Source organism: Haliotis asinina, chromosome 3 (assembly GCF_037392515.1).
Source record: "Haliotis asinina isolate JCU_RB_2024 chromosome 3, JCU_Hal_asi_v2, whole genome shotgun sequence".
Lineage (NCBI taxonomy): Eukaryota > Metazoa > Mollusca > Gastropoda > Lepetellida > Haliotidae > Haliotis > Haliotis asinina.
This window is the reverse complement of record NC_090282.1, coordinates 22,553,504-22,572,291: the sequence shown is the minus strand read 5'-3', so window position 1 is coordinate 22,572,291 and position 18,788 is coordinate 22,553,504. Positions and strand designations below refer to the sequence as shown.

The window sequence follows — 18,788 nt, the reverse complement described above, 5'->3', positions numbered from 1 at the left end:
GGCCATTTAAATTTGCTATTTTCTATCACTGTATATATAGTCTTACGCATATAGCAGTTTAAGGGTTAAAGAACGACTAAACTCAATTTTTGGTACTCTTTTTATCACTGCATATGAAAGACGTCTGGTTAGTCATAAACGGAACACCATATTTTTAAAAAAACCCTTGTGGCTAATTAATACCAAGCGCTCAAAAGTTGCTAAAAGGCCGTCCGCTTCTCTCTCTCCCGCAAACGAAACCGCAGACAGGTTACGTAACTCTGTCGCCAGAGCCCTACAGTGACGTCATAGAAGGAACGGTTTCCAGTTAAATGTATAGAAAATGTGCAGGAAGCTCGTCATTTTGCTGATTTCCCGACGTCACCAAAGACATGCCGAATTGTTGTGTTGCCGTCAATTGCTCCTTAGGGTCGGGTGATGGTGTCACTATGCACAGATTTCCACCGGACCCCGTAGTTTGTGCTTAAATTGGTTGTGAGTGTGTGCGAAGCGACCGTTGTGGAAGCCTGTGGTGTATACTAAATCGGATGGTTTGCCCCCTACCATGCTTCCAGGATAGAAAATGGAGTTCAAGTCTCATCGAGTTTATAAAATCAAGACTGCTTACTACACATTGCTGACCGAAAGGATTTTGCATGAATATAACTCTTTCTTCCTCGGAAACGAGGTTGTGGTCGAAGTGACAACATTATCGTAAGTAATATTATATTGACCCCTTATATTGACCGCTTCCAAGAGTGAAATTGTTATGTTATGAGCAATGTCATGTAAAATCCTAACGTCCCTCAATAAAATACATATTTTACTACCAGTGAAAAGTAATTTTGATTTTGTAAGTCGGTGAAAACAAACTTACATAGGATTCATTACATTGGCGCCGCCATTTTTGAAAATCATGAAGTCACGGGCTAAAGTCCGTTAGAATTATTGAGATTATGGTTTGTTCTCATCAAGTTAGAAAATCAAAACTACTTTCTACTAGTAGTTAAATATGTATTGGAATTATTACCAAATGGACACAACCTGTAACATAACCTGAGCGAGGTCGGTGTCGAAGTGAAAATACTGCGCGATAAATTTCTTCACTTGCTAAATTTACTTGGTTTGTAATGTTCACTCACCAGTATGTAGACACTTGTCAATATACGTCATACTTGGTCTCATAATCCTAATTACTTTATAATCATACTTGTATGCATTTTGAAACTTAATAAAAAGAAGCGATCTGCAAATGTATAACAGGAATGTAATATGTAGACATTATATAGTTTGCATGTATGAATCATAATTCGCGCGCACACCCTAGTGTATGTCGTCTGCATCATTACACTTTACGACGAAAACACTGATTCTGTTGAAAGCTACGACAGCTTAATAAAAACAAAAATGCAGATACTAAAATTAAAGATATAGGAGCAATGTCAGGCTATTACCTTGTTCGAGGAATGTATCCATCAATATCCACTAAAACGAATGACATATCTAACAAGAGTTATAAAAATATAATAATTACATTCCGATTACTCGACTAACTACAGGTGTGTTATCACCTTTTCAATATTTTTTCACTCCTGTTAAACACTAGAGCCTTAATGTTTCTGTGAAAAAAGAAATACTGACAATAAAGTAATTCTTTACTGTGTACGGTAACGATACATGAATGGTAAAGTAATTAGGATATGTTAATCAAATAACGTAAATATTATAATAAGTAAAGATATTGCAACTCTTTGTTGCATGGTGTTACCCCACTGTACAGCACTGTACAGCATAACAAAGTATCTGACGTTTCATTTCAGTGTATCTAATTATCAGATGAAATAACGTATTGTGCCACTAATTATCTTGATGAATACACCTTCTATCAGATGGGTGAAAATCGATCCGATTAACGCGTGACACCCAAACAAGACGACGATGTACATTCACAGGAAGCCTATGACAGAGAAAAGCAGTGGCAGTCCTTCCGTGGCAAGTTATCGACGGTATAAAGCGAGTGCTTCCATATACGTAGATTTGTTTTGTCCTTAGTCATATTCTCGGAAAAAACAGCAAGTTCCCAGACGTCAAACGTCAATTTCAAATTGTAGCCGCTTAATGGCGGACGACTCTGACGCAGCGGGATAACAGAGATTAACGCATTGCTCTGTGGAAAGGTCTATATGGCGGCGGTTTGTAAATTCTAGATTCTTCGATTCTGGAAAGGACGATCCAGTGTTCAGCAGCATGAACATCGATCTGGGAACCGATGACATGCAAGTCCTCCCAACCACCTGACGGCAAGATCCCGTTAGTCGCCTCTTACGAGAAGCATGGGTTTACTGAAGGCCAATATTCCAACCAAGATCTTCACGAGTAATTCCGTGAAGAACATGCATGAATGTCATAGCCAACATATCATTCACGTTCGCCAGACCATGTAACACTAGCAGTTATTGCCTCACTTTGACTAGGTTAGTTGAATGGCCTGGCATATAGGGTTTGAACCAGAGAATACCTCATCACACCACAACTTTTATAGATAGCAATACTCACTCATTTATGGTGGATCCAGAAGAGGGAATTATTATGGCTAATGTAGAATTGATAACTCCAGACCAGTGCTATCTGTAATTCAAAGCTACAAAAAGTAACAGGAAAGAAAATTGTAAAAGAGAAAGATGAACGTTGGTCACTTTTTGGGTAACACATAGCCATAAAAGTAATGCTAGGAACACAAACAAAAGGTTTGATGACGGGAAAATCATTGTCTCACGAACCAATACACTTGAATAACAGGGAACAATACCTCTGAACCAGTTCTACAAAACAAATTTGTACATCGTGGTGATGCATTTGTATTGAAACATTTAGAGTTGGAAACCCATAACAGTTGGAAATAAAGTTGTTCATTGCACGTATTTCTGTGGTACTTGTTGATTTCACAGGACTGACTTCCGGTTTGGGACTTCCTATTTGGGACATCCGGTTTGGGAATCAACACGTAACAACTGCCAGTATTCCTTCCTGTTGTGTCACCATAGCCTGTCTGAAGTTGTAATTCGTGCAACCAAAGACACAATTGAAATATTTTGAAGACACATTTGAGCAGCATAGTGGTTTTGCAGAGAAAGGGGCAGTCTGTTGTTCGAGAAAGAGGTGTACAGGTGCCGACAAAGTTTTCGATTCATTAACTTGTGCTGTGCTGTCTCCATCCCTGGCCATAACTTTTTCTGCACTCGTCCCTTCTGACAATATTTTTATGATAGTTTGATAAACAACTTTTATTATTTTTGGGATCAAAATTTTTATTATATATCCTTTAGTTTCCAATTCACCGCTCCGCTTTTGAACCAAGCGCACTATAACTACTAAGTCACGTACTTTCAGCTATTGCTGTTTCTTTTTTAATTGTCTGACACAATGTTCGTTGTTTTACTTTGTATATGAGATACGCTAATATTTCTTCTTCTCCACTTCTTAAGTGGATTTACTTTTCGTGTAAAATCCTAAACAAATAGAGCCGTGTGTTCTTCATTTCGCAGTGTCCTAAGTATCCAGTCAATATTGTACTTTTTCTGGATTCTCTCATACGTTTTTAATCTTATATAATATTACTCTTTGGTGTAACAGTTGTTCGCACTGTTAGTGATCTGTGTTAGAGGGAGACTGTGCTGAGCCTGTCATCCGGTCACCCACACTTTCGCGATGACATATATGTGATCCCTTATCTCATCTGCTGTTATATATGGCTCTGCCAGGTACACAGTGGCACATTCACTGCACAGGGTTCCCAGCAATATCCATGTTCTCTACAGGACTTCTGCTATGGATGTTCTACATCACAAACTCAGTTGCGGGTGAGAACTGTAAACTGAAAACATTTTATGTAGTCCATTATATTCACTAATGTCAGCGGTATCTGTTCAGTTGTCTAAAAGTTGTCATAAATTTCTTCATACAGTGAAGTACCAGCTAATGCTTTTAATGATTTATACTGCTGGCCAATGATAATTTCTCTTTAGATTCTCACAACTGTAAAAAAACAATATGTTGATACACTTCAAATTATCGACAATAGAAAGTATAGCGTTATCATTACTGCGGAAAAGCACATAGCCTTTTCAGAGTAACTTTGTCATTCCGTACAACTACATATTCCATGCCAAATGCTGAAACATTCTGAGCATATTGACACGGGCCTACAGCCTCCTTTGCACCAGTATGTACAAACATATCAGTCGAGAGGCAAGAAAGAATGATACCAGAATAAGTGTAATGGCTTCTGAAAACTTACATTTATTTTTCATCCATCAGGTTCTACAGTGTACCAAGGGTACCAGTTTAACTTTGCCTTGTTGCCATGGACTGATAATACTGAAAAAGATACAACGGCCGTTTTTCTATACATCACACACACAAGAGAAGGCATGTGCAATGTGACAGACGTCGACGGTGCCGTGTATTATGTCCACCTGCGTGGGAGAGACAGTGTCACACTGCTCCACCTTCCGACAAACAGAATATTGACCATGAGTACTGATGTGGAGGACAAACGTGCAGTGGGGCTTATTTGCACAACGAAGGTGATTCTTACTGTCATGCAGCGAAGGCTCGACGGGGGTGCAGTCGATGCATTTCCGGTTCTTCCATTGACGTCTCTGTCTAGCAGGTACATCATACCCTCAGTGCCAAATAACGCTTTCCTCGGAGTGATGTCAGTCTATAACTCCACAAATGTCACCGTTCATCTCAACTCCACCTGTTCTTACTCCTTAATGGGTGACTATTACAAACAGGGAGGCAAGCTCAATATTGCCCTGCAACAGGGAGAAGTCCTCCAGATTGCTTCTAACACAACTAGTACTGACAATGTATGTGATCTGGTGGGGACCGTTGTAGAGAGTAGTCATTCAGTGGCAGTGTTTTCAGGCGCTCCTTTGTTGTGCTATCCTGGGAACAGATGTGATGGAGCTATGAGTCAGGTGCCCCCAATGGAAACATGGGGGAAGTCGTTCATTGTACCAATGGTTCCTGGAATTGATCAATACAGCATTCGAATTACAGCAATGTACAATGGTACCAAAATCTCCATTGACACATTCACGGGTGTCGAGTCTATCATTTTAAATGAAGCGGAGGTTTACGATAACTACTTCAATCAAACATTTGCTGTATACATCAGAAGCTCGTATCCAGTACTTGTCCTACAAATAGCCGGCACAACTTATTACCAGGTGTTTGCTGCGATCGTTCGACCAACTGATGCTTATGGTACTGAGTATGTAATACCCGACATCCAGGGCAATTCCATGGCGTACAAGAGACAGGTCACGATTATCACAAGCTCAAAGTGTACACCACATATAAATGTCAATGAAAACTGGTCACATCGGTCAACAGGTTCACAGACGTTCGCCTTAGCCAGCTTCTATCCCGTCTCCGGTTCCCTCGTCATTAAAAGTAATTCCTTTTGTCCTTTTGGCGTCCTTGTGACTGGTACAGCATCGGTTGAGATGTATGGGTATTTCAGTGTCCCAGTGTCTGATGTCAGTGGTGAGTATACACGTTATATAGTCCTCAAAAAAAAAAGGAAACGCATAGCTGAAAATTGTCAATTTATACACCTAAGGTTAAGTAATATAGGGCAGTCATTAAGAAAACCTGAATGAACATTAACGGTAGATTTTTGCAAGAAAGTGTACGTCACAAATGATCGCAGAGAAGTCAGCGTCCCATATACTGGACCAGATTCCGGATGAAGTGCCTGGGAATGGGTTCCCTCAAAGCCACAAACAGAGCAGGTAACGTCTGTGCCTGAGGGTTACGCTGTCGCACACGACGATCCAATTCATTCCACAAATATTCAATAGAATTAAAATCCGGTGATCGTGAGGGCCAATCAAGAACCAGAACGTTGTTCTGGGCAAGGAAATCCCTGGTTCTTCTGGCTGTATGTGGCCGAGCGTTATCATGCTGAAAAATGACCTTCTGGCGGTTCATGCAAGGAAGGACATGAGGCCTTATGATTTCATCAAGGTAGCGTCGAGCTGTCAAATTGTCGTGGACCTGAATTTGATCTGTCCTGCCACCGTATGCCGGTCCAAACCATGACACTGCCATCACCAAATCTGTCCACTCCCTGTACACAATTTGCAGCACAACGTTCGTTATGGTGTCGATATACGCGTGCTCTTCCGTCTGGACATCGCAGCATGTAACGTGACGCAACACTGAAAATAACAGTTCTCCACCTTTGCAATGGCCATGGGAGATGTTGGCGACACCACTGTCTGCGCTGTTGCCGATGTTGATGTGTAAAGGACAGGTCGAAAATATCTTCAGGAACGAATACCAGCCTCACATAAGCAGTTCCTGGCACTACCGATGTTGTGGAGGATGATGTGGTGAACCTGTTCCGCAAATGTCGAAGCCGAATAAACCTGTCCTGAGCGGGCGTGGTCACACGGGGTCGACCAACCTGCCAAAGTCTTGCTATGGTACTCTGTTACACACCCAGTTACCTTGCGATCGCTGACTGAGACTCCCCAGCCTCCAAATGACCAATCGCATTGTTACACTGAGCCTCAGTAAGTCTAGGCATGACTTTAACACCAAATTTAAGGTTGTCAACTGACGCAAGGGAATTGAAACCCCCGACTTTTATTGGAAATGGTGCATGGAATGTGCGTACAAAAGGAAACTTATGAATTTCTTCCCGTTCACAATGTATTGCATTTATTGAGCCAAATTTGGTGCGTTTTGGCGAGTTGACCTCAATGATAATGGATTCAAACTCGGAAATGTTTGCAGACAGCGTTCGCCTTATATATACTGATTACATAGACACCAATAATTCAAATTAGAAATTTTATATGGAAAAATACTAAGTGTGTAAAAAATCCAAATCAACTATCTTTCGCTTTTTTTCAATTATGAGGCTAAGATATGCCCAGAATTAAATTTAATTGTCACTGCATCGGCGACGAAAGCACCCATGTAACGAATGGTTTACATCCAATGAGATTTCAAGAGTAAATTAAAAGTGTGTAAATATGCAAAACAATGTCCACCCATGTTTCACCCATGGGGTAACAATGTTCCACTACATTCATTAGCCTACTTTAATCCCAGTTAATCATGTGAGTGGGTTTTATATCAACCAAGAAACAAAAAGTAGAATTGGACGTATGTAATATTTCTATACATATGTTAACTACAATTTGGTCAGGTTCAGCGGTTTTGTGCTTTATCACACATAACACCTCACCTTAATTCTTGAACTTTGTACTATAAATGCTAAAATGGCAGTACATGTACGTCTTTCAGTATCTCTGGAACACTCGGTTAACCTAACTTGTACTCAAGACAACTGGATAGTCACAGTAGATACTCAAGACATCGCCACTGTATTCCCGACCTCTGTTAAGAAGAACATCTTCATGTCGAACGCCTTCTGTCCTGGAGTCCTGGAGGGAGATGTCCTTATCTTTAATGTCTCCTACAAGGACTGCAACACAATTGTCGAAGTATGATGATCTTTCTTTTAATATCTCCTACAAGGATTCCCACACTTGTCAAAGTATGATGTCCTCGTTTTAATGTCTTACAAGGCTTGCATCATACTTATCCTTTTTGTCCTCCTACATGGAGCTTAACGGAGGCCATGTATGTTTTAAAACACAATTAAACAACTTTAAACACAATTCGGGAACTGCTAGTAATGCCTTGTCAATCAGAATAAGCGACCATCGCTACTTACATTTACCATGACTGCATTACGCTTATTGTTAATTTGCCAAATAGGAATGGATGGTAGTGCAAATGTCAAACCAGCTGGCTGAAGATCAAAGCTTTGGGAATGTCCTGTAGAGTTCTTACAAATGATATATTTGGAAATATATTCTCGTAGTTCATACATTTCGAAATTGACCAGTTGTTCTTGTCAGGATAAATGGACTAATGGATCTTCTGTTTCAGGATAAAAACAATACAGTGACTTTCAACAACTATCTGATTGAATATGAGATAGACGCTCTGACAAATCTAGTGGACGGTGCAAGATGGCGCTACAACTTGCAGTGTGTCCTCCAAAAACACGAAACCGATGTCAAAGGGTTCATTCCCGTTGACAAGTCCAAGGTCACCGTTCAAGCAACAAGCAAAATTCAAAGTCATGAGGCTGCCATCAAGTTTTTTACAAATGCTGCTTACACAAACGAAATGAAGGGGAGTCTAGTTGAGGTCGGTCTTGGGTCACGTGTCTACGTCCAGGTAGAGACCAGTGCTGATGCCGATGTCAAACTGCTGGTGGACAACTGCTACATCAAAAGTGGAAACTCCACACAAGTGCCAGTTATACTCAACAGGTAAACCCGTATCAAAAATATGTAATAACGAAACGAATACACGAGAAGAGAATGGGAGATATACCAAAGTACATAACTGTGTGTAGATGTTATGGTGATATGTTTGGGGTTTTTTACCATAGAGACTTCTATATAATTAATATCCTTTGTTGATACAGGTGTGAAGCCAACAATTCCACGCACATCATTGGACATGTTAACAAGGTAACACGTTTCTACTTCGACGTCTTCGAAGTGCCCCATCACCATGACAACATGTACCTCACATGTGACGTCAGCTTCTGTCCACTCATGGACTTTTCACCTGAATGTCAAAGTGGATGCCTCAACACTAAATTGTAGCAGAGAGAACCGAGTATGCCAAATAAAATCACAAGCATTATGGTGTAATTTGTGAAAATCTGATCCTGCCCAGTTTCATTCAGAACCAAAACTACAAACTTTCATCTTGTGTTTGTTTAATGCGACAAGAAAAGGATGTCTCAGCACTTACTAAAACAATTACAGCTCAAGGTTTCTCGGGTGTTATTCAAATTTTGTTGTCAAAATCATCATTTAGGAGCGTCTGTTTTATTTAGAGTTTTGTAGGAATCAGCACCTGCTAGCACTGAAATATAGACCTTATCATGACTTCCATGGCAACGGAGGTTATCATTTGAACTATTTTATCTTACATTGTTCAATATAATGTGAGACATATTTTGAAAATTTAAATGTATTATCTTATAATCAAGAATTTAGTTTATTATTAAATGAATATGTATCTTTAAACTGCATTTACAATTTCAACTTTTGAAATTCGTACTGGACAATTAATACATTGAAATACAATTTGTGTTCAGCACTTCAGAGTATAGTTTAGAATACATGTATTGTGATACACATAAGAGAGTGACACACCCTGCAGGTGCTTTTCACGATTTATTCATACATTGCAGGACTTCAAGCCTAATTACATTGAAGGAAGTGCCTTATACATAGTAACATCGGTATATCATGCAAACTGGGAGAAGAATGAATGAAGGGTTCTTAGGATTATTCTTAGATTTCTTCCTTCGAACAATATAATGACATCATTCTCTGTGTGTGTAGTATTTTGACACTTTTGCTTAAAATGACAGTAATGGGTATGTGCTTATGATTATATTATTAAGTGATGTCTTCACCTATCTGAAAATATGGAACACTTTTTGTTTTGAGTAATACATGTCGTTACTGTCGAACTTTGGAATGAACTAACTGAATCTAGGAGTAGAAATCCGTAATCTTGAGAACAGACGCCAATTCATCATCCCAGAATAACTGCCTTCTAACATCTCCGCAGAGTACAGAATACGTTTGTACGGAGCTGACTATCGTGGTGGTATCAAGGAAGAGAATTAAGTTTAGCATCATTGTTAACGATTCTGTGTTATCTTGACTGTTACTGCTCTGAAATATTTTCAGATTACCTTTCTGAAAGTAACAAATACTTCCAGTATTGTGCTGACACAATTGTGATCACGACGGACTCCTCCGATTGAATTTAAAGAATGAAATTCTGGACTGGACTCCGAGAAAACACGAACATAAAGTACATGCCCATATACATCATACCTCGTTCAATCTACGCTAATTATCCATTTCGTTTGAACTTGTAACGCCTTTGACGAGGTTTGTTAGCTGACTGTACATGTGACGCCAACAGTTATTACCTCCCTTTGATTAGGTTTGTTGGCTGACTGTCCTGACGTGTGGGTTTTGAGTCAAAGAGCACCATATGACATCGCAACTTGTATAGGTAAAATCATTCGCTCATTAATGATGCATTCACAAAAAACAGAGAATTATTATGCCTAATCCAGAATTATTGACTCAAGACCAGTCATCCCTACTAAAGCTGCAGACAGTGACAGAAAAAGGAAAATGGGAAAAGACAAGTGATCATTTCCAAAAGGCATAAGAGATTCTTTTTTAATAAACCACAATCAGAAAAGTAATATTGGGAACACAAACAGACCGTTAATGCCAGGTGGGAGGGAGTACGTCAAATACATATTCAGTTCAATTCAAGAATAAACAACGGTGAAAATTAATGATTAGCGTTATGGGTTCTTTTTAGTTTTTTTCAAACTATTAGATGATTTCAGGCTTATTTCACATTTGAAACTCTAAATTCTATTCACAGCGCGTCATCCACAACTTTTGTCCCATATCCCACATAAAGTTGCCAGAACTCGGCAATGTGCACATATGAACCCCTTCATTATTTTATTGTGCAACCACAATGTAAAGTATCTGAACAGGCGCCCTTGTAGAAGAAACAAAAACACTAAATGAAAATATATAATGTTTACATATGTATAAACCCGATAAATGTAGCAGGTGTTTGAGAAAAGGGTAAGTATGTACAAGTTCAAGTTTTTTGTCAGTAGCCAAAAAGTACAAAGTACATCTTTGTTATTTCACATCGGCGTATAATTTGGCGTACAACATTTACAAACAGAAAGTATGCTCAATCTGTGCACAACACCACAAACCACCACGTACGCATTAGAAGTACGAAATACTTGAAAAAAAATTACATCCAGGCTGTCAGCAGCTATTTCATGTACACAATGGTACAGTCTGGCCTTTAAACTACAATAAAACACGATTCAGTCAAGCTTAGCCTCCGTATTTTCCTAACTCAGGAAGCTGAACACATCCACCCGAGTTCCTCACCAAAATTTCACCTGCTTGAAAATAGCCATGCACATACTTAGCATACGTCATCGTGTTGAAAGAGGCAACCTTGGATGTGAAAAAATATAATCTGTTTACTGGATGGATGTACATTAAAAATAACATAATTATCTTACATAATGTCATCCAATCACAGCTATCACATGTCTCCATCCGAAGTTTGCAAACAGTGTATTGATTTTTACTTGGTGTAACAGAACCTGTTCACTGCATGTTTAGCACGAAGTGCCGCTTACCTCCCTTTGTCTGAATGACACATTTTCTTGATCGTTGCACACTGTGTCAGAAATCTTATGTACAAACTGTAATCTACCCACACTTTAGATGTTTGTCAGTTTATCAATGGCAATACCTTGTGTCATTTCGTACAGAAAAGTAATAACACAATAATACAGCCCTCTATAACTGCATAGTGAAATGATTATCACAAATGCGATTACGTCTTGTTCTACATCCCCGTCCATGGCCTCCATGCACGTCAGTGTATCTCTGTGTATGTACATATCTGTCGCATGACCGACATTTCTGTTGCTTTGATGTTTCTCAAGTGTCATACCACACAATACAGTTATGTCACTGTGACCTGGCGATTTGTACACTTCCTATTTTCGCTTTGTAATATGGACGATCGATACTGTTCCTAGCTGACGACACGTTGAATTGCAGCTTTGCAAGGTAGGTGTGTACAATTTCAACTTCACTCAATAAATTACGGATTTGTGATAAAGGTTTTAACGACTGACCATTATGATGTGATCTTACATATGGAAATCCGTGAACATCCGGGTTAGAATTGTTTTACAGTGACCTATGATTTTTGTTAGTGGGGACTAACGGGATCGGGTGGTTAGGCTCACTGACTTGGTTGATTTGTCATGGTATCCCAACTGCATAGATGTTGATCACTGGATTGTCTGGTCCAAATTTAGCTATTTGACAGACGTTTTGCTGAAGTATAACGAAACAACCAACCAACCATCTTCAATGTATGCAATGCACATGGTGGCAACACGATCACCGTCATGTGATGTCGTGCAATGTCATGTGGCGTCGTGTAATAAACCCAGTCACTACAGTGGGGGAATAATGTTCACCAGAAGTGTCACTGTGTTTTGAACTGATATATTGTGACGTCTATCGAAACTGCCTTTTAACCTTATGATGCGTTTCCTTCACTCTACTTTCGCTTTAAATTCCATCGCCCTTAAAATCCGAAACCGATTATAATATGGGCAGTCAGTGGACACAAATATGCATAGTTAAAGTGAAAGTGAGCTACTGCATTAATTTCAGAGCTAAGTGCTATTCAAGAGACATCGGATGTCAGTTACAATCCCGTCTAAAAATAATACAAACAAGTCGGCGACGTTATTGTCGAGCATACTGCATCCCTAACGTCATGTGATTTCCTGCAAAATGTGTTTAAAGTGGAAAGTATGTTCCTCGTCTTCACATGAGTGGCAAGGTGTTTCGCAATAACATTTGTTATGTGTATGACATTCTCTCATTGTTTAGTTTTTGGTGAGTGAGCGAGTTTAGTGTTGCGTCGCTTTTAGCACTATTCCCACAAAATCACTGCACTGGGACATCAGAAATGGGCCTCACACATTGTCCCCATTTGGGGAATAGAGCTATATAACCTCTACACTGCCCCATCGCCCCTTTTCGTTATTAACGTAGACAAGTAGGTATGTGAGCCACAGGTAGGTATTTGTGTTTATACACCTACTTGCTAAAGCACATGCATCAATTACAGTGCTCAATGCAAACAATTATGTGTGTATGAGTGTGTTTGTGTGTGTTTGTGTGTGTGTGTGTGTGTGTGTTTGCAAATGCTACACACATCATTACATGCCACAAAATTCGGCTTGTCGAATATACTTGCTTTGTGTCTACAGTTCTATCAAATGATTTTTCTCTAAAATAACTCCCACCTCATCGGTGTCTGACAATGGAGTGATATTAGGAACAAATATCCACCACATGTTAGAAAGACTGGTCTGTTGTCCTATGCTTGATTCTGAAAACCAGAAATATACATCAGTATTTTGTTTTAAACGCACACACATACATACGCACACAGGCACCACTCACACCACCACCACATATACACACGTACGCACGCACGCAAGCACACACGCACACACATGCATACATCACATCCATTTCAATCAAATTAGCGTCGGCTCGTCACTTAGGTGGTATGGAACCGGTGTCTCTTATCAAAATATTTTTTTTTATTTTAGCAGAATGGCCTCTCCAAGAAAAAGCATGACCAGTTCAAAACTAAAGTATGTGGAATCAATTCATCATTCTCCTGGGTTGCGCGTTACCTTCCTACATGGGGACATAGCAGAGGTTCGGGCTGCTGCCATTGTTACAGGCGAAAACCAAGACTTTCTCGTTCAGAGTGCAGTGACTAAAGCACTTATTGCTAAGTCGAAAGATTTTCAACATTTGAGAAATAAGCTCAGACATGATCGGTCATCTCATGACTTATGGACTGTGTGTCCACAGTTTCTTGGAAGTCCATTTAGATATGTCCTGTTTGCTTTTATCGAACGCATGAACAGTGATGACTGGATGAAGGGAATGAAGTATCTGTACAGAGACCTCTTCAGAAATGTTGAAATACTGGACATTGATACCTTAGCTGTACCACTGCTTGGCGCAGGTAAGTACGGACACGTCCTTGTGCCACAGTCTGAATTTTTTTAATCTCCGAATTAGGACTTAATATTTCCTAATTAGTACTTATTATCTCCTGTCTATCATATATATGTTTTTATGGTCCTACGTATTCCAGGTTTATGACAAATTTTTCCTTAACATTTAAGTCGTCGTTAAAATCAAACAATGACTATAAGACACATGACTCAGTTTTTCAACCAGGTTTTCGAAATATTTGGGTTATCCTCTTATGGCGATCTACAAGTCTTTTGCACTTTGAAGAAACAGTTTATGTAACAGTGGTCTAGTATGGCCACAACCCCACATTTAGAAAGAAGACTTGCAAATATGTCTATCATAAGCTACTTGCGTATAGACTGTTAGTTTAATAAATTACATACATGGCATCCATTTTCTCAGGTGTGGTAAAAATGGAAGAGTCAGCAATAATTGCCGCTGCAAGATCCACCGTGAACTACACACCAAGCAAGAGAAGGGAACTTGTTTTCGTTGCATCAAGTTTTGATAAAGCAGACAAAATGGTTACACAGTGGAGGTATGAAGTGCATAAAAAGGTATCTCAAGGCACTTTGACACGTATCGTGTCTGCTGTTCAGGATCTGTTTGAGCCTGCCCCACCCGACAGACTTTTTGCGAGACCTCGAACGTACGGTACACGGGTACAGGAAGACCAATCGAAAAGGCAAGGTCATTCCAAAGGATCCACGATGAACAAAAGCAGGAGGATCAGCTTGAAAGAACAGGAAAACATCGACAGGGCCATAGCTGAGTCACTTGCCGTGGATTCCAAGCCCCGCCAACCACGAGGTGGTTATAAACCTGGAAGAAATGACCGATATAGCCATGGTCAGAAGCCAAGAAGAGCAAGCACCGGAGAGGACAGGTTCCAAAACTTGCAAGACGACAGCTATATCTGGGAGACCTTTACAGCTGAAGACACGAAGGCCGTTGCCCTACAACCAAGTACTGACGGTGGCCCTGTTCCCGGATGTATTGAGGATGACGGGACCTCAGAAGATATGTTAATGTGTGCAATATGTTTGGGTGCCATCACTGATCTGAAGCAGCTGGACAAATGTTACCATGTCTTCTGTAAATCGTGCATCGATCGCAGTTTCAGGGAGCACAAGCCTGTTTGTCCCACATGCAACATGGTTTATGGGACTATCAAGGGTAACCAGCCAGACGGAACTATGAAGGTTTTCTTCAACAGCGCTCACCTGCCTGGCTATGAAGACTGGGGAAGCATCCAAATCAACTATGACATTCCAAGTGGTATACAAACGGTAAATATGTTAATACCGTATTTCCTGTAAAGAGCGCAGGACCTCCATTAAGCAACGAGTCAGTAAAAAATAAGCGCCATTAGAAAAACTAGACCCCAGGCGCCTGTTAGAGGAAATACCGTACTCAATTTTTATCCCCTGTGCATACTACAGTACAGTTTTTCACATGTGTGTAGCATCAGGAGATGTTTGGCGACGTTCATAGATGTTTGATTGAATTTACATTTCTTTCGTCGCCGTGCAATCCATGTTTCTAACGTGACAAGAAAAACAATGAGTGTAATTACTATAACTATCCTGTGGAGATCCGTTTTCGTGTTGGTCTCTACTCACCAATGCTTGTCTGATGATTTCGAGTCAGGGGGCGGGTGTTCATGGGTGACAGACAGTATAGTTCTACTTTCAATAATGGTCCAGCATTACCAAGGCGGTCTCGCTGATTCGTTTATGCACATCAACCATTTGTGGAGATCAGTGCTCATCTTGTCAGTGACAGACTGTCTTCCAATAGCTGTTGAATTCGACATTATAGCAAGAAAACCCCCAACTACCAATAGGTAGTGTTAAGTAAGAACATTGTATGACACTGTATGACATGTTTGGTACCCAGACAGAGCACCCTGACCCTGGTATGCCCTACAAGGGAATCACACGACGAGCGTACCTCCCAGCCTGCCCAGAAGGAAAGGATATCCTTAGGCTTCTAAAGGTGGCATTTGACCGGAAGCTGACATTTACCATCGGCCGTTCTACAACAACCGGAAGGGAAAATGTCGTGACATGGAACGACATTCATCATAAAACATCAATGGATGGTGGTCCCATAAGGTAACTCATTCACTGATACACACTGGTCCGTGATTTGAGAATGCTGATGTTTTGCTATTTGGACATGCTATCAATGATCATGTTGTTGTTTTTTTTTCAAATTTGCGACTGACCCCGAATCAATGATGCTCCATAATGAAACACAGAAAGTGCAAGATTTGGTCTTTGAAAAGAATTAATGACGCGTCAATAGCATTTAAAGATGCTTATGTTTCAGTCTGACTGCGGTTCTCATAGTTATAGTTTTATACTTATTGATCCCACTATTGTGAACGAGGTGGAAAGGTCTCTCCTGTACGTTTCAGATTTGGCTACCCAGACCCGACATATCTGGCGCGGGTCCGTGACGAGCTAGCCAGCAAAGGAGTAACAGCAGACAATCTCTAGACGCCGAGAACACATCCAGTACAATATACAATGCCTAGACGCTGGGAGCATAGTGTATTGGAAAAGAGGACTGGAACATATCTTGTACAGCATTTAATGTCCAAATGCTAGGAACAGATCTAGTGCAGTAGTCTAGACAGTGCAAACAGGGGTAGAAAGGCAGATTATGTCTTGACGTTAGGAATACACCATAAATGACACTTATTGTCGTACCTGCAACCAAGATGACTTTAAATCGGTGTCGAAATAGATTAATATTATTGATATGTCGATAACTTCAATCGTTCGGTTAGTATTTCACCGATATATCGCATATCGGCGCTTTACACTATGATTATGGAAAATGGGATATATTTCAGGCTGATGACGCAAATGCGATAATCCTCAGTGACACGTTTTCCCATAATCCTCGGACAGTCGCTCTGTGTAAGGAAGAAACAAGGAGTGTAGAGGAGGGGCAATGTACAACACACTGACCTAGGTATTTAAAATGAATGTGTGAGTTTTGTTTTAACCTGCACTCAGCAATATTCCACCTGGATAGAGAGGGTCTGTAAATAATCGAGACTGGACCAGACAATCCTGTGATCAGCATAGATCTTCGCAATTGGGATACGATGTCATGTGTCGACCAAGTCAGCGAGTCTGACATTCAGGTTAGTCGCCTCTTACGACAAGCATGGATTAATGAAGATCATTTGTAACCAGAATCTTCACGAGTTGAAGGTATTTAGATACACCGATTGTGGTGATCATTGTAAAAATACTCATTGATACGGTGTTGTCATATACATTTAAGTAGATGTCTGTCTTGATATTTACTTTGTAAGTGTAATATTCAACGGATTGTGGAAACTTCACTTTTTTATACAGCACCCAATCATGTTAAATGACTTTCTAGCGGAGTTTTGTCGTTGTGCTCATTTTATTACTTGGGTTTTGTCAAAAGGTACACTCAGAACCTCTATATTGCTATCACTGTCATGATATTGATAAATATTGTAAAAATGCCTGTATTTCAACTTATGGAAATCCATTGTTAGCGTGCTTACTGAGACACAAAATAGCTTCATATTATTGTGCACATTATTATTCTCTGTACATACTAATTTATGTACAGTAGACACCCGTGAAGATCCGGGTAGAATAGGCCTTCAGCAACCCATGCTTGCTATAGCAGGCGACAATGCTTGTCGTAAGAAGCGACTAACGCGATCAGGTGGTCAGGCTTGCTGACTTGGTTGGCACATGTCCTTAGTTCCCAGTTGCGCAGATCGATACCCATGCTGTTGCTCACTGGAGTGTCTGGTCCAGACTCAATTATTTACAGACCACCACCATGTAACTGGAATATTGCTGAGTGTGGCGTAAAACTAAACTCACTCACTCACTCACTCCGTAGAATTTGTTTTCATATTAAGCCAAATACTGTTGTGTTTTGTTTCACACTTTACCAAACACTGTTGTGTTTTGTTTCACATTATACCAAATACTCTCATACGTTACCTGACGTCTGTAAATTGGATTGAGAGTTTTTGTTTTAACTACATTTCACATGGTCTGTGATAACGGTGAAACTAATGACTCACAGGGCAACACCACTGACTCCGCTGATTGGTTCACCCAAATACCATCTGTACCAACGACAAACCGTGTGACTTCATGACTCTAACATTGTTTTGGTTCTTGCTGGATTATTCGGAAATTACGTGCCACATACAGCACCTACTTTCATAAACTAGAACGGTTCCTGTAGTTTCATCTGAAAATAAAGCATTCCCTATCTTTCAAGCTATTTTTGAAGAGGATATAGAAAACGAAAACATATACATCACTGTATGTTTATTTCCATCATTCCATGACGTAACGAACGCGGCCATGGAACCAATCATTGATGCGCATAGGATTACTGGAATATATATCTTCCTTATATTATACACATGAACAAAAGTTAGGCGCCACCCACTATTTTTGTGATCTGCTACTTTGGATACTCAATCATTGGTTTGATTATGTTTGGCAACAATGGCCCTGCATAACATGCCAGCATTTTTCATGCCTATCACCTGCCATCTCTCTGCGGTAGTTATCTGTTAATTAGTTTCAGTCACCATGACTGTGGAGGTATGAGTGCAGGAGAATCTCACAACCGACCGGTGAAACCAAGTGTGTGAAACTTGATTTTCAAGATTCAGATGGTAGGGAAATGGAAGAGTGCAGAATGTTTTCCTTGTCATATGTTGACAATTTTAGGTTCAATAATGTATATGGAAGGTTAATTCAGTCATAAACATTTATAGTTTGTATTTCTGATCTTCAGTGGTGAAATCAAGAAACTATGAAAACAGTGGCGCTTAACTTTTGTGTGTGTGTATATATTAATCATTCAAGTATGTCCATTTTTAAATTGGAACAACAAAACTTACCACAATGTCAAATGAAATATGGTGAAATGTAACATAGGTTATAATTGGAATAAAACGCAGTACAAGAATTTCAACTTTGCATAATAATGTAACAATGC

The 18,788-nt window shown here is 40.0% G+C and overlaps 2 protein-coding genes across 5 annotated transcripts; both read left to right on the top strand.

Moving 5' to 3' along the window:
• Positions 1 to 3,726: 3,726 nt before the first annotated feature.
• LOC137276670 (uncharacterized) lies at positions 3,727 to 8,788 on the top strand. Its single transcript, XM_067808287.1, has 5 exons — positions 3,727 to 3,839; positions 4,297 to 5,535; positions 7,309 to 7,508; positions 7,960 to 8,348; positions 8,507 to 8,788. The coding sequence occupies exons 1-5, from the start codon at positions 3,728 to 3,730 to the stop codon at positions 8,688 to 8,690; spliced, it is 2,124 nt and encodes a 707-aa protein (XP_067664388.1). The 5' UTR covers position 3,727; the 3' UTR covers positions 8,691 to 8,788.
• A 2,877-nt stretch (positions 8,789 to 11,665) lies between these two features.
• Positions 11,666 to 18,764, top strand: LOC137277676 (protein deltex-like). 4 transcript variants are annotated; one of them, XM_067809545.1, is made up of 5 exons: positions 11,666 to 11,747; positions 13,322 to 13,746; positions 14,163 to 15,049; positions 15,660 to 15,877; positions 16,183 to 18,755. In XM_067809545.1, exons 2-5 carry the CDS (start codon positions 13,323 to 13,325, stop codon positions 16,262 to 16,264), a joined length of 1,611 nt encoding a protein of 536 aa, XP_067665646.1. In that variant the 5' UTR covers positions 11,666 to 11,747; position 13,322; the 3' UTR covers positions 16,265 to 18,755. The 4 variants fall into 4 exon arrangements, with proteins under 4 accessions (XP_067665646.1, XP_067665647.1, XP_067665648.1 ...); XM_067809546.1 differs by having other exon boundaries at positions 11,668 to 11,747; positions 13,319 to 13,746; positions 16,183 to 18,764; XM_067809547.1 differs by having other exon boundaries at positions 11,677 to 11,751; positions 13,319 to 13,746; positions 16,183 to 18,055.
• The last annotated feature ends 24 nt before the right edge of the window (positions 18,765 to 18,788 follow it).

Excerpts from the sequence above, each read along its gene's own strand:
- LOC137276670 (XM_067808287.1), top strand. The coding sequence starts at position 3,728 with ATGGCTCTGCCAGGTACACAGTGGCACATTCACTGCACAGGGTTCCCA. Across the intron at positions 3,840-4,296 it reads CATCACAAACTCAGTTGCGG|GTTCTACAGTGTACCAAGGG; the intron begins GTGAGAACTGTA and ends TTCATCCATCAG. Across the intron at positions 8,349-8,506 it reads GTGCCAGTTATACTCAACAG|GTGTGAAGCCAACAATTCCA; the intron begins GTAAACCCGTAT and ends TTGTTGATACAG.
- LOC137277676 (XM_067809546.1), top strand. The coding sequence starts at position 13,323 with ATGGCCTCTCCAAGAAAAAGCATGACCAGTTCAAAACTAAAGTATGTG. Across the intron at positions 15,050-15,659 it reads TTCCAAGTGGTATACAAACG|ACAGAGCACCCTGACCCTGG; the intron begins GTAAATATGTTA and ends TTTGGTACCCAG. Across the intron at positions 15,878-16,182 it reads ATGGATGGTGGTCCCATAAG|ATTTGGCTACCCAGACCCGA; the intron begins GTAACTCATTCA and ends TGTACGTTTCAG.